The sequence below is a fragment of the Bos taurus genome, unplaced genomic scaffold (assembly GCF_002263795.3).
Source record: "Bos taurus isolate L1 Dominette 01449 registration number 42190680 breed Hereford unplaced genomic scaffold, ARS-UCD2.0 Super-Scaffold_1723_ScbfJmS_2085, whole genome shotgun sequence".
Classification (NCBI taxonomy): domain Eukaryota; kingdom Metazoa; phylum Chordata; class Mammalia; order Artiodactyla; family Bovidae; genus Bos; species Bos taurus.
Window position 1 is genome coordinate 5,466,731 of NW_020192292.1, and position 14,566 is coordinate 5,481,296.

The 14,566-nt window shown below is 37.0% G+C and overlaps 1 protein-coding gene across 1 annotated transcript in view; it reads left to right on the forward strand.

Annotated features, from left to right (window-relative positions):
* The window catches only part of LOC112445816 (proto-oncogene DBL-like), a 115,453-nt gene that overhangs the window by 74,475 nt on the left and 26,412 nt on the right, over positions 1 to 14,566 (forward strand). Inside the window, 8 exon segments of the mRNA XM_059884534.1 lie at positions 1,076 to 1,130; positions 1,231 to 1,278; positions 4,323 to 4,360; positions 6,398 to 6,486; positions 7,806 to 7,887; positions 8,993 to 9,108; positions 9,222 to 9,291; positions 11,331 to 11,423. Coding sequence (XP_059740517.1) covers positions 1,076 to 1,130; positions 1,231 to 1,278; positions 4,323 to 4,360; positions 6,398 to 6,486; positions 7,806 to 7,887; positions 8,993 to 9,108; positions 9,222 to 9,291; positions 11,331 to 11,423 — 591 coding nt within the window.

A 14,566-nucleotide genomic window follows, 5' to 3' on the forward strand; every position in this document is an offset into this window, starting at 1 on the left:
AGTGAATATGAATCTTATACTAGCATCAAACTCACAATTCACCCTTTTCTTCAGCAGGTGCAAGGAAGCATATGAAAATAGTATATACATACATGCGTTTACCACTTATAGGGATAAACTATTATTTGGTTCTTATAGGCTTCTAATAAGTGAATGGCTTAGATAATCAAATAGATTGACTTTTCTAAAGACGTACAGGTAAATCAAATAATTTTGCTAGTAATTAACTGTTAGAGAGTTCATTTACTTGTTTTAATCTTTGTAGACGATTTTAAACATGTAATATTTATTTCTATTTTCTAAGTTCTGTGGGATAAAATAATGATGCTCTCTGTGGTATTGAGCTACTCTGGAAATAAGATGACTATTGCCCCAAGGTTTTCCTTGAGCTGCCTCTGGAGCCCCTTAGGGGAAAGTAGTTTGGTCTTTGGGGCCCTAAGTTAGTTAAGTTTGTGAAGGTGGGCCTAAATTCCATCTCTTTGATCTGAGAGAATCAGAGACTTCATTAATATATGGGAACTGCTTTGAAAATCAGAGAAAGCCTGAGCCAGGCATAATGAATATAAAAGTCCAGCTCAGCTCCAGCAAGAGATCATATTAAAACCAAGTGATGAAAGCAGGTAACTAAGCTAAGATGATAAAAGTCATGTAGTTAATGGTTATTAAATATAAAAATATACTCACAAATAAAACTATAAGCATTGCCATAAATGAATAATACTAAGAAGATACTAGGAAAAAAGAATAAGAAGAACAAAAACCAATAGGGGATCAAAAACCAACAGCTATGAGAATAAAAATAGAATAGGTTGATATTCCTAAGCAGAAGACAGAACTCAGTTGCATTTCTGGCTCCATTCCTGGGGTGTGTGACCAGGGACAGTTCACTTAACCTGTTTTGTTGATTTTGCCTTGTTTTGTTTGTCTATAAATTAGGAATAATAATGCCTATTGATTTCAAAGTGAAATACCTACTGAAGGCAAAGTTAAAAAATTGTAGAATACTTAAAATACTCAATAACCAGACTATTCCTTCCCTCTTATGAAGGCCTCTTGCTTTATGGTTCTCTAAAAGCTCAACTCCTCTGAACAGTTGAAGAACAGAGCTCTGAAAAGACTGCCCAAGATCCGTTCAAGGCCTTAGTCACTAAAAGTACATTTTGTTTGTGTTGTTTCATTTTTTTTCTTTCTGATATTCTTATTTAATGGCATTACACTTTCTTTCTGCAGTGGGAGTTGGATATTCTTTCTTTCAAGCATGTAAACTTTTTTCAAAAGGTACCCATCTTTATTACTTTTCATCAGTACATTTTCTGAGTTTGTGTACATGTGAAAAATCAGTTTGGCACCTAAAACCAGCAACAGTTCCTTCTCACATTCTACTTAAGGTTAACTTTCTCATTTTTTTCATCATAAGCATCCATTAGCTTTCATAATAAGCAATCCACTTATATTGGAAAATAACTATATAAAAAGTGGATTATTCTCTTTTATCAGATGACCACTCGTAAGACAAAAACAAAGAAAACAATTGGCTTTTAACTTAAATTTGTTAAAATAAATTTGCTTTCATTTTAGAGACTGTGTCACCCACAGTAAGCCTATTTGTTGGGAGTAGCTTGAATTGCCTAAGGTATTTATGAGGAAGATGGCAGCTTACTGAATAAATGACATGGATGGATAAATGATTATATCAGTTATCTATCATGGTTCCTAAATTAAATCAGAGCATCATTTATGCTACAAACACGGTTCATTTTACCTACTTGGTCTGTGAGTAATGGAAATTATAACAATCAGGTCCAAATAATTCTTCAAAACTTTTAATTGCTAAGTCAAATATATAAGATTTGGTTAAAAAAAAAATATGAGATTTGGTCAAATCAACACGGAAGTGTTAATTTTTTTTTAATAAAATAAGTCAACCATACTAAACCAAAAAAAAAAAAGTCAAACTGTTTTTTTTGTTGTTTTTGTTTATCTTTATTAATTTGCATCAAATAGAATCTTTTGTCTGGCACCTAGAAAGATGTAATAAATATTTTGCTGAATTAATATTTCATATAGAGGGAAGTTATGAAAGAACATTGTGTGTGAGAGATAAAATGGTTTGAGCTCCTAAACCTGTAGCTCTAGTCTCGATCTTTCTCCTAAACTTCAGAGTCTGTATTTACAATTTGCCTCCTTGAATTTCCTATTGGCAGCTCAGTCTCAGCATACCCCAAAAGGATGCCATTTTTTCTGCTCCTCTTTCTCACTCATCCCCACCTCTAATCAGTCCAAAATTCCACTTCTTCGAATCCGCCCTGCTAGCCCTCACTGCCACTTTCCTAATCCAAGCTAACACCCATCCATTGCCTTGACAACTATAGCAGTCTCCCTGTTTCCCACTTTCCCTTCTTAAATGCCCCTAGTTGTCTTGCCCTTTGGACTTTACACCTAGTGTTCTCTTCTCTTGCTTAAGGTAAGTTCTTCCTTCCTGCCTCTCCTCCTCTCCTGCACCCCAGTTTGGTCAGGTGTTATACTATGGGATATCAAGCCCCTCTTCATATCTTCCTAGCTTTAGTATAATTGCCTGTTTTCTGTTTCTTTTGCTAGAATGTAAGCTCAGTTCTGGAGAAGGCAATGGCAACCCACTCCAGTACTCTTGCCTGGAAAATCCCATGGACGGAGGAGCCTGGTAGGCTGCAGTCCATGCGGTCATGAAGAGTTGGACACAACTGAGCGACTTCACTTTCACTTTTCACTTTCATGCATTGGAGAAGGAAATGGCAACCCACTCCAGTGTTCTTGCCTGGAGAATCCCAGGGACGGTGGAGCCTGGTGGGCTGCCATCTGTGGGGTCGCACAGAGTTGGACATGACTGAAGCGACTTAGCAGCAGCAGCAGCATAGTCACATTATTAAAAGAATGAAGACATCTATTGGGTTGGCCAAAAAGTTCAGGTCAGATTTTTCTGTAACGTCTTACAGAAACACCTGAACAAACTTTTTGACCAACCCAATACCTTGCTTTTCAAAAAGATATACTTCTCATAAATTTTGTATGCACTCCTTTTTCATCTCTTAATGTATTTGCAAAGAATTAATTAGTAAAAGCTAGTTTGTAAAGCTCCCTAAGTTTGCTTTATAAGTAACTTTGGATCTCTGGATATCAAGTTTCTTTAAAGTGATGGACATCAATATTTATTGAGAAACTAATTTTATATGGTAATTGCCACTAAGTCTAATTTATATTTATCCATTTACATATATATTATATAAAGGTAAAAATTCCTGTATAGAATATATTTTAAGTAAATGGAGAGAAGGATAAAGTTTAGAGAACTCATTAACGGCAGAGTCTTTCCCTGAGTGGGCCTTGCAGTGGCTCCCAGTAGAGGCAGAAAGGACAAGAAATCTGTTCCTTTCATGGTGAGAAGTGATGCACACAGCCCTTCTGGGCAGGGTTCTTTTCAGCAGCCCTGAGACTTAGGAACTTGAATGGCCTAGTCTTTGACTGGACCATGCCCTGGACTCTGGAGGAGCATGTGGACTCCTTGCTTGGTAATACAAGGGCTCACCCTTTGTAAATGAAACAGAAAGATTGAACAGAACAAAAAGAAAGATTACACAGGAAGAACAGAAAGATGGAAGCTTGGAATTTTGATGAAGTTGGGTTTTTTTTTTTTAATTTGGTTTTGTTTTAGCATTTTAATGTGCTTCAGTAATGTTGTTTTATATAGAGTGCTTAGAAACATGAATTCTGACAGTAGATTATACAGATTTGTGTACCACTTCTGCTTCTTGGACATCTTATGCTTAACCTATATAATGGGAAAGTAGTACTTATCTTCAAGGGTCAATTTGAGAGGTAAAAAGCAAATGCACATATAGGGCTTAGAATAGTGTCCAGCATATAGTAAGTGCCAAATAAATGTCAGATGCTCTAATTATTAGTTAAATTGAGATTTTATCCTGAAACTCTTTTTGATTCAGTTAATCAGTGAGCTACAATTTGATTAAATGCTTATATATTAGAATGATAACTAAATCTGCAAATAGTCATAGGTACTAACACCTAACTTCATGCTTGCTCAGCAATCCAGTGAGTGTTCAATGAATGAGAGAATGGGTGAATACATGGCAAAATCATGCTCTATGAGAAGTTGAAATCATATAAATAAGTCTAACCAATCATCTGTTATATATAGTGTGATTTTAAAATACTAATATAAACATGTTGGCACATTAATCTCTCTTTTTAATACACATGCACATATTTTTATGAAAGTATTGATTTTAATTTTTGTTTGAAATTCTTCTCTTATATTTCTCTATCAGGGAAGAAGACTTGGAGACAAAATCAGAGCAACACAAAAGTAAATATCATTAATTAATTCAAAATTGGCTTTATTGCTGTAGTTGCAGAAGCAGGATGGGGCTAAAACCGTATTTTTCATTCACTGAACCAATATTGTGCATTTGAAAGCCCATTATATCTAGAAGAAAAAGGTGCTGCTGTGTTATGTCTAATTACAGTACTGGCCTAGCCCCAGTTGTATGAGCAGTTTCTCAAGTCTTGACTCCAGTTCAGAATAAATGCTGTAGAACATCTCATATAAGTTCTAGTTTCTCTTTCCTGCCTGCACCTCAATTCAGCTGAATAAGTGCTGCACCTTTTTACAAAATGAAATTCCTTTCATAAGTGATTCCAGTCCTGCAAGTAGAAAGCATGGACAAAGGACAGGTTCTAATGGACTCCCTGCTAGGCTAAAAAAACACACCTATTCTTTTCTTGGTAGATTCAAGTTTCCTTCTGAGTTATTCATGACAATCTGGTATCTGCAGAGAGTAGTCGCCTCATAACTGCAGCATCTTACGTTTTCTTTGTATGTTCTTGATGGTAAATAAGGCCAAGAATGTATCTCCCAGAGGCAGGATAGCATGTGATACAGATTGTGTGGCTAGAATGCCTGACTTCAGCCCACCTCCATCACTTACTGGCTGCATAACCTTGGGCAAATTCTCTGGAAGTCAGTTTCCTTATCTATAAAATGGAGGTAATAAGAGAACACCCTCATTATGGAGTTAGTATAACTAAGATAAAATAATCTAGTCTTTATGAAGTACTTTGAGTATTGTGTGGTGCATGGTAATGCTCTAAGTGTTTTATGTAGTTGTTAGCAGGCTAGCAAATGACCCATACTGACACACCATGTCGATTATCATGTTCTACAGCCACAGTTTCTGGTTTCAAGAAGGAAACAGGCTGAATGCCAAATTCCTTAGTCTGCTGTGTCTTTTGGTTCTGGTTTCAAGTCATGCCTGCCTTAATAGCTATGTGGATTTATTCATTTGCATATCCCCAGGGTAAAAATAGAAGGCTGTGATTCTGTACATTTCATTGGTGAGATACCTAGCTAGTCATTCCAGTTCCCAAATGCACATATACTTCCAAGTCAAGTCAATTTGCACAATCCTTAGGCATTTAAAATTTGATGGTTCAAAACTTTTCAGCCTTGTATTACAGAACCCTCTTAGGAGTGGATGGCACATACCTATCTGAGAAGTACAGTATGCAGTATTTTCAGTCTTAATTATAGTAGTTAAAATGATAACACTTGGTACATGGAGCATACAGAAATTAAAGTACACTTTTAAAGAGGGAATATGAGGGACTTCCCTGGTGGTCCAGTGGTTAAGACTGTGCTTCCAGTGCAGGGAGTGTGGGTTTGATCCTGGTTGGGGATCTAGGATCCCACATGCCTCGCAGCACCACCCCCCCCAAAAAAAAAAAAAAAACAAAGCTTAAGACAGAAGCAATATTGTAACAAATTCAGAAAAGACCTTAAAAAATGGTACACACACACACACACACACAAATCCAAAAAAAGAGGGAATGTAATAATGGTGGCTGACCATGGGTTTGGCAGTTTTATCACTTACTAGGTGACCTTGGCCCTTTGTGAAAGCTCTCTGAAACTCGGTTTTCCCTTTCCTGGACAGTCAACTTTTTTTTTCCCTTTGGGTCCAGATCTTAGTTCCCCAACCAGGAATGGAACCCATGCCCCCTGCAATGGAAGTGCAGAGTCTTAACTGCTGACCCATCAGGGAAGTCCCAGGACAATCAACTTTTTAGGAATTAACCTCATTTCCCTGAAGTGCTACAGAGATGAAACATTACTTAATGTATAAAGTAAATTGTAATGAATATCTTAAATCTGTCCTCTTAGGCAACTAAAATAATTTTAACTAGTATATATCAAAGTTATTTCTGAGAAAAATCATAATCATAGTGTTACTTTTTAGTTTATATAGTTAGAATGTAGAAAGAAGAAAACTTAATTTGGGCTACATTTCCATGAAGAAGAACTATACCTACATAGATGCTAATTTCACTTTTCTTTTCATTTCAGACTGAAGCAGTGTATGATTGTCAGGAGAAGAGAAGTTCTGCTCAGTCCTCCAATTTGGACAATGACAATAGCTTGGATATTTTAAAGAAGTATCTTTTATTTATTAACATACACCCATATACATATCTACCAGTAGGAGGCTCTGATTCAGTGTTCAAAGCAAATGTACTTAGAATTTTGAGTTCCTAGAATATGGTTCTGCTGGGTTTGATCAAATGTGCACTAGAGAAGGTGTCAGAAGTCCTGGCCAACCTATGCTCTGTTTATGTGACTTGAAAATTAACTAGATCTTTTCAGATTCATAGTCTCCTCTTTTATGAAAGAGGTGAGAGTGAATGGGTCAATGTTTCAAAAACTACAGAAGATTATGTAGATATACAATATGATTTTATAGGTACTAATAAAAATCGTTTCATTCACTTTCATATCATTATGTTAACATTCCACACATATGAAGTCACCTTTTAAAATTTTATATCACAGAGTTTTGAGTAAGTAACCAGTAGTTTGGAGCAAGTAACAAATAATTTGAAACAGAGTTATATGCAAAGATTGTTAAATGTTAGTTAAATTTATAAAAGTGTAAAAATTAAATTAAAAAGAGGCCAAGGATAAAAGTTAAATTAGGGACTTCCCTGGTGGTTCAGAAGTTAAGATTCTAAGCTTCCACTGCAGCAGGTATGGCTTCAATCCCTAGTCAGGGAATGAAGATCCTGCCTGCTGTGTGGTGCTGCCAAAACACAAAAAACAAAGAAAAAGAAGTTACATTAAATGGATAACATTGGGGAGTGAGGAAATAAATTTTAAATACAATGTCAATTGGAAATCACATTGGAAGGAAAATGTATTTTATTTTATTTTAAAGAGATAGTAAACAAAGTTACTACAGAAAGTTAAGTATGATCTATATTTGGGAAAACCAGTATTATAAATTCATATCATGTCTTGGAAAACTTCAAAACATTACTGAGGAAAAAGGGAAAATTGTGTCTAAAATGCTTATATGATTTTTTTCTGAGAGAGAGAGAGGGAGAACAATAGCACAGAAATTGTGCTGTCCAAGAAAGTATTTTAGGAATAGATTTGTGAGTTTTTAGTAAATGATTCTTAAGCTTAGTGAGTTGGAAATAAAATTAGTTTTGTTTTTTTTCCTCATTTAAAAATGACTCCTGAGCCCCACTCCTCTTTTTTTTTTTTTTTTTAAATACATTTTAAAGAGTCTTGTGGGTAGTACTTATTCTACAAACCATAGAATTAATTTTTTATTTTGATGATAAAACCAAACCATGGGTAGTTCCTCTGCACTGCTAATTTTCATCTTAGACAATTTATCATGATAATAAATGAAATGTTACAATACAATTCTAAAGCCATAAAATAACTGACAAATACGGTCCTTTCATTTTAGCCACGTCCTAAATGAGCTGATACAGACGGAGAGGGCATATGTTAGGGAACTGTTTACTGTTTGTTGGTAAGTGACTCATATTGTATTTTCCTGTCTTTTTTTAAAAATTAATTTATTTATTTTAATTGGAGGCTAATTACTTCACAATATTGTAGTGGTTTTTGCCATACATTGACATGAATCAGCCATGGGTGTACATGTATTCCCCATCCTGAACCCCACTCCCACCTCCCTTCCCATCCCATCCCTCTGGGTCATCCCCAATGCACCAGCCCTGAGCACCCTGTCTCATGCATTGAACCTGGACTGGTGATCTGTTTCACACATGATAATATACATGCTTCAATGCCATTCCCTCAAATCATCCCACCCTCGCCTTCTCCCACAGAGTCCAAAAGACTGTTCTTTACATCTGTGTCTCTTTTGCTGCCTTGCATATAGTGTCATCGTTACCATCTTTCTAAATTCCATATATATGCGTTAACATACTGTATTGGTGTTTTTCTTTCTGACTTACTTCACTGTGTATAATAGGCTCCAACTTCATCTACCTCATTAGAACTGATTCACATGCATTCTTTTTCTGGAATTCATTAGGAAGTGCAAACTTAGCTTTTTGTCTCCTTCCTTGATTGTTAAATGTGTGCATTCAGGTTCTCCCTCTGTAGTGAGGATTGTGGCTTCAGAATTCATTACAGAAGAGATAAGCTGTTCTGTTAGGAATACAGTGGATTGTTATAATTATTCCCAGGGTGCTATTTAGAGATCATAAGATAAAGCCCTAAGTATGGAGAAAAGCATTCACTTGTTACAAATGTCATATTAGTAATATTAATTTGGTCTGGCAAAACTCAAACACTTATTCCATGTTTAAGGAGAAGTTAATGACCTGTAATATCATCTTTCATACCTGGTTTGTATTTTCTTTCATTTTAGCTACACTAAAGGCCAAAAAGTTGTCCCTTTCTTCTACCCACTGAGTAGAAAACCTGAACTTCCTTGTCCTGCTATTGAAAATAATAATAATAGTGGATAACTTGGGGGAACTAGAAGATATGAATAATAAAATTACAAACAACTTTACCCTCTAATCCCATATACATTCTGCTGTACTTGTATCTTTGGTGGCCCAATCGAATGATGATGTGACTATTTTTTAAATGAATAAATATATTTATTTTGGGTAGGGCTATAGAGCGGAGATGGATAATCCAGAGATGTTTGTTCTTATGCCACCTCTCCTGAGAAGTAAAAGGGATGTTCTCTTTGGAAACATGGCAGAAATATATGAATTCCATAACAAGTATGTAATTGCTGAATTGAATTTTCTTTTTTTGTGATTATTATTTAAATGGTTGTTGACCAATATAGCATATTTCACATAAAATCATATTTTTTTCTTTGAAATTTTTACAGCATTTTCATGAGCAGTCTGGAAAATTGTGTTGATGCTCCAGAAAGAGTGGGATCTTGTTTCCTGGAAAGGGTTAGTTCAATGATTATTTCAAAATATATAAATATATAGGCCACCAACATAGCATGTCATTTTCTAGATTTGGAGACAAGGTAGGCATCATTTTTTATATCCTTTTATTTTTGCAGGCGACACATCACTCCAGCAAGTATTTAATGCTAAATCAAGTTTTGTTACAGGAATGGTGTATTGGAGCATACAAATGGCTATTGTATTCTGTGGCATCAAATGCTACAGTGGCTCAGCTTGTGACCTCTGACCCCTGGGTGATCCCAGGAGTCCAGGGACCATCCTGACTATGAAGATGCAAGAGTTGGAATCATCTTGGCACACCATTCTTGGCTTGGTTAATTTCTAGCCTGAGAGATGCCCTGATAGTCCCCTCTAATGTATGTGAAGTCTTCAAATCAAATATTTGGCTTTCAGACACCAAGGCATCTATCACAGGAACTTTGCAAAACAGGGAGCTGTGTGTTCTTGTTGTTCTACAATATCTTTCAAGGAGGCTCATGTCTCTGTGTCCCACGGGTGTGCTTAGTATAATTGACTTCCCAGGCTCTATAATCACACTCTCCTCCATTAGAGTTTTCTCTCACAATATTCTCTGCTTATCTAGCTCCTCCACTTCCTGAAAGATCACTTTTGTTTTGACTTGAGAGTCAGTTTGATAGAGGTGATCACTGAAAGTGTCCAAGGAGATATCTTATCTCAGGAAGTGTTTATGGAGTGAGAAGATAGTAAGGATAAGGCAGAACCTTTCTCAATATATCCTAACATTTAAAGGCATTTAAATCATGGTCACCTTATGAGAAGAGCTGACTTATTTGAAAAGACCCTGATGCTGGGAAAGATTGAAGGCAGGAGGAGAAGGGGACGACAGAGGATGAGATGGTTGGATGGCATCACCAACTCAATGGACATGAGTCTGAGTAAACTCCAGGAGTTGGTGATGGACAGGGAGGCCTGGTGTGCTGCAGTTAATGGGGCTGCAAAGAGTTGGACACGACTGAGCGACTGAACTGAACTGAACTGAACTGAAACCATGGCCAGATTCTTCCCTAATTCTTCCCTAATTCCCTAAGCAACAGCAGCTCCTCTTGCCTTTGAACTTATATGGTACTTAATGTCTGTGCTACTCATTGGGAATTTTACATGTACTACGCATGTTTACACATGAATTTCATGAATTCTTTCTCCAACTAGATGGAAAACTGATTGAGGCAGGGTCCATATCCTATATATTTTTCTATCTCTAGTAAGGTCAGCAGAGTTCTTGGAAACCAGTAGTTTAATAAATGCCTATTGATCTGTTCATTCATTCAGCAGTCATCAACTATTAAGTACCTAGTTTGAGCCAAGCACTGAACTAGACAATGTGGAATATCAAGACTATTCACATAGGAAAAGAGGGATTCCACTGTGTCCAGTGTCAGTTGTGCTGTATTAATGTAGTACAAAGGGTCTTATAGGAGCCAAGAAGAAGTGCATCTGATATTGATTGGAGGTATAAATGATGGCTGTATAGAAGAGATGACTCATGAGATGAGTGTTAATGACTGAGTAGGAGGTAGCCCATTAGATGAGGGTCAAATGAACAGGGAGAGAGAAGAGGGTGAGCAGATACTGCACAGGGTTCTGGTACAATGATGATGGTCCAATGGGGACCCAAGGACCTTGGGAGTTACTATTAAGTTCATTCATTAGGGAACGGAGTAACTGAGAGCAAAGAAAGAGTGTATCTCTTGGTACCTGGTTAGCTCATAGTAATCAAAAAAGTAGTCTGTTTTCATAGTTCATTCAGAGAAAGCTTTTTTCCCTCTAACTCTCAAACTTGATAAGTGGAAGTTATGAAATTGCTTGCATAATTATGTGTCCCTCTCCCCGGTTTGCTGGGCATGCTGGTCTTGGAATATAAAGAAGGCTTCTAACCTGGCCCTTTAAGCCACATTCCCTGTGATGCTTGACCACACTCACTCTTGCTCAGCCTTTCTTGATAAGAAAAGGACATATTCACAAATCGCTAATACATTTGCATTTTCTTTTTATCACAGAAAGATGATTTTCAAATGTATGCGAAGTATTGTCAGAATAAGCCCAGGTCAGAGGCAATTTGGAAGAAGTATTCAGAATGCGCCTTTTTCCAGGTATAGTAATTGTTCAAGTATTGGATAAAGTCTCTGTGGAAGACACTGGGATATTTCTTATTTATAAATTCATTTTCTGCTTTCAGTAAGTTATATATATGTGTGTGTGTGTGTGTGTGTGTGTGTGTGTGTGTGTGTGTGTTAGTCGCTCAGTCATGTCTGACTCTGTGCAACGTTATAGAGTATAGCCCAGCAGACTCCTCTGTCCATGGGATTCTCCAGGCAAGAATACTGGAGTGGGTAGCCATTCCCTTCTCCAGGGGATCTTCCTGACCAAGGGATCAATCCTGGATCTCCTGTATTGCAGGCAGGTTCTTTACCATCTGAGGAAGCCTTTTATATATATATTTAAAGGTGCTGTTTGACCTTCCCCAAAATATACATATATGTATACCAACATATTTGCCACTCCCTAGAGGCAACTACTTTCTGCTTTTTTAGCTATCTCTTTCATTATTTACCTCCATATCTCCAAATATCATACTTATATTGCTGCTTCCCACGAAAGAAGATGAGAATTTAGCTTTCTTTCATTGTTCTTGCCTCCCTGCAGAATTTCTGTTGTCTTCACATTGGTTATGGCCTAATAATATTCCATAGTATGGATATTCCACATTTTATTTACCCATTCATCACCTGATAGACATTTGAGTTGTCTCTACCTTTTGTGTGGGCTTCCCTTGTGGCTCAGCTGGTAAAGAAGCCACGTGCAATGCAGGAGACCTGGGTTCATTCCCTGGGTTGGGGAGATCCCTTGGAGAAGGGAAAGGCTACCCACTCCAGTATTCTGGCCTGGAGAATTCCATGGACTGTATAGTCCATGGGGTCACAAAGAGTCAGACACGACTGAGTGACTTTCACTTCACTTCACCTTTTGTGTACAAGCTTTTGTGTGAACATTATTTTCTTTTCTCTTTTCCATTAACCTGGGTATGAAACTGCTAAGTCAATTCTGTTTAACTTTTTGAAGAACCATTAGATTGTTTTCCAAAGTTGCTGCACCATTTTATATTCCTACAAGCAGTGTATGAGGGACCTAATTGCCCCACATCCCCGCCAACAATTGTTTGTATCTAATTACTTCTTAAACAAGCATTTATTTTTATTTCTTTATGTTCTTATATTTGTATTTTTTATTTTTTTAATATAAATTTATTTATTTTAATTGGAGGCTAATTACTTTACAATATTGCAGTGGTTTTGCCGTACACTGACATGAATCTGCCACGGGTGTACATGTGTTCCCTATCCTGAAACCCCCTCCCACCTCCTTCCCCATCCCATCTCTCTGGGTCATCCCAGTGCACCAGCCCCAAACACCCTATATCATGCACTGAAACTGGACTGGCAATCTATTTCACATATGATAATATACATGTTTCAATGCCATTCTCCCAAATCATCCCACCCTCGCCCTCTCCCACAGAGTTCAAAAGACTGTTCTATACATCTGTGTCTCTTTTGCTATCTCACATACAGGGTTATCGTTACCATCTTTCTAAATTCCATATATATGCGTTAGTATACTGTATTGGTGTTTTTCTTTCTGGCTTACTTCAGTCTGTTTAATAGGCTCTAGTTTCATCCACCTCATTAGAACTGATTCAAATGCATTCTTTTTAATGGCTGAGTAATACTCCATTGTGTATATGTAGCACAGCTTTCTTATCCATTCATCTGCTGATGGACATCTAGGTTGCTTCCATGTCCTGGCTATTATAAACAGTGCTGCGATGAACACTGGGGTACACGTGTCTCTTTCCATTCTGGTTTCCTCAGTGTGTATGCCCAGCAGTGGGATTGCTGGGTCGTATGGCAGTTCTATTTCCAGTTTTTTAAGGAATCTCCACACTGTTCTCCATAGTGGCTGTACTAGTTTGCATTCCCACCAACAGTGTAAGGGGGTTCCCTTTTCTCCACACCCTCTCCAGCATTTATTGCTTGTAGACTTTTGGATAGCAGCCATTCTGACTGGCATGAAATGGTACCTCATTGTGGTTTTGATTTGCATTTCTCTGATAATGAGTGATGTTGAGCATCTTTTCATGTGTTTGTTAGCCATCTGTATGTCTTCTTTGGAGAAATGTCTGTTTAGTTCTTTGGCCCATTTTTTGATTGGGTCGTTTATTTTTCTGGAATTGAGCTGCAGGAGTTGCTTGTATATTTTTGAAATTAATTCTTGTCCATTGCTTTGTTTCCTATTATTTTCTCCCATTCTGAAGGCTGTCTTTTCACCTTGCTTATAGTTTCCTTTGTTGTGCAGAAGCTTTTAATTTTAATTAGGCCTCATTTGTTTAGTTTTACTTTTATTTCCAATATTCTGGGAAGTGGGTCCTAGAGGATCGTGCTGTGGTTTATGTCGGAGAGTGTTTTGCCTATGTTTTCCTCTAGGAGTTTTATAGTTTCTGGTCTAATGTTTAGACCTTTTATCCATTTTGAGTTTATTTTTGTGTATGGTGTTAGAACGTGTTCTAGTTTCATCCTTTTATAAGTGGCTCTCCAGGTTTCCCAACACCAGTTGTTAGAGAGATTGTCTTTTCTCCATTGTATATTCTTGCCTCACTTGTCAAAGATAAGGTGTCCATAGGTGCGTGGATTTATCTCTGGGCTTTCTACTTTGTTCTATCGATGTATATTTCTGTCTTTGTGCCAGTACCATACTGTCTTGATGACTGTGGCTCTGTAGTAGAGCCTAAAGTCAGGCAGGTTGATTCCTCCAGGTCCATTCTTCTTTCTCAAGATTGCTTTGGCTATTCGAGATTTTTTGCATTTCCATACAAATTATGAAATTATTTGTTCTAGCTCTGTGAAAAATACCGTTAGTAGCTTGATAGGGATTGCATTGAATCTATGGATTGCTTTGGGTTGTATACTCATTTTCACTATATTGATTCTTCGAATCCATGAACATGGGATATTTCTCCATCTATTAGTGTCCTCTTTGACTTCTTTCACCAGTGTTTTATATATAGGTATTTTGTTTCTTTAGGTAGATATATTCCAAAGTATTTTATTCTTTTTGTTGCAATGGTGAATGGAATTGTTTCCTTAATTTCTCTTTCTGTTTTCTCATTATTAGTGTATAGGAATGCAAGGGATTTCTGTGTGTCAATTTTTTATTCTGCAACTTGACTATATTCATT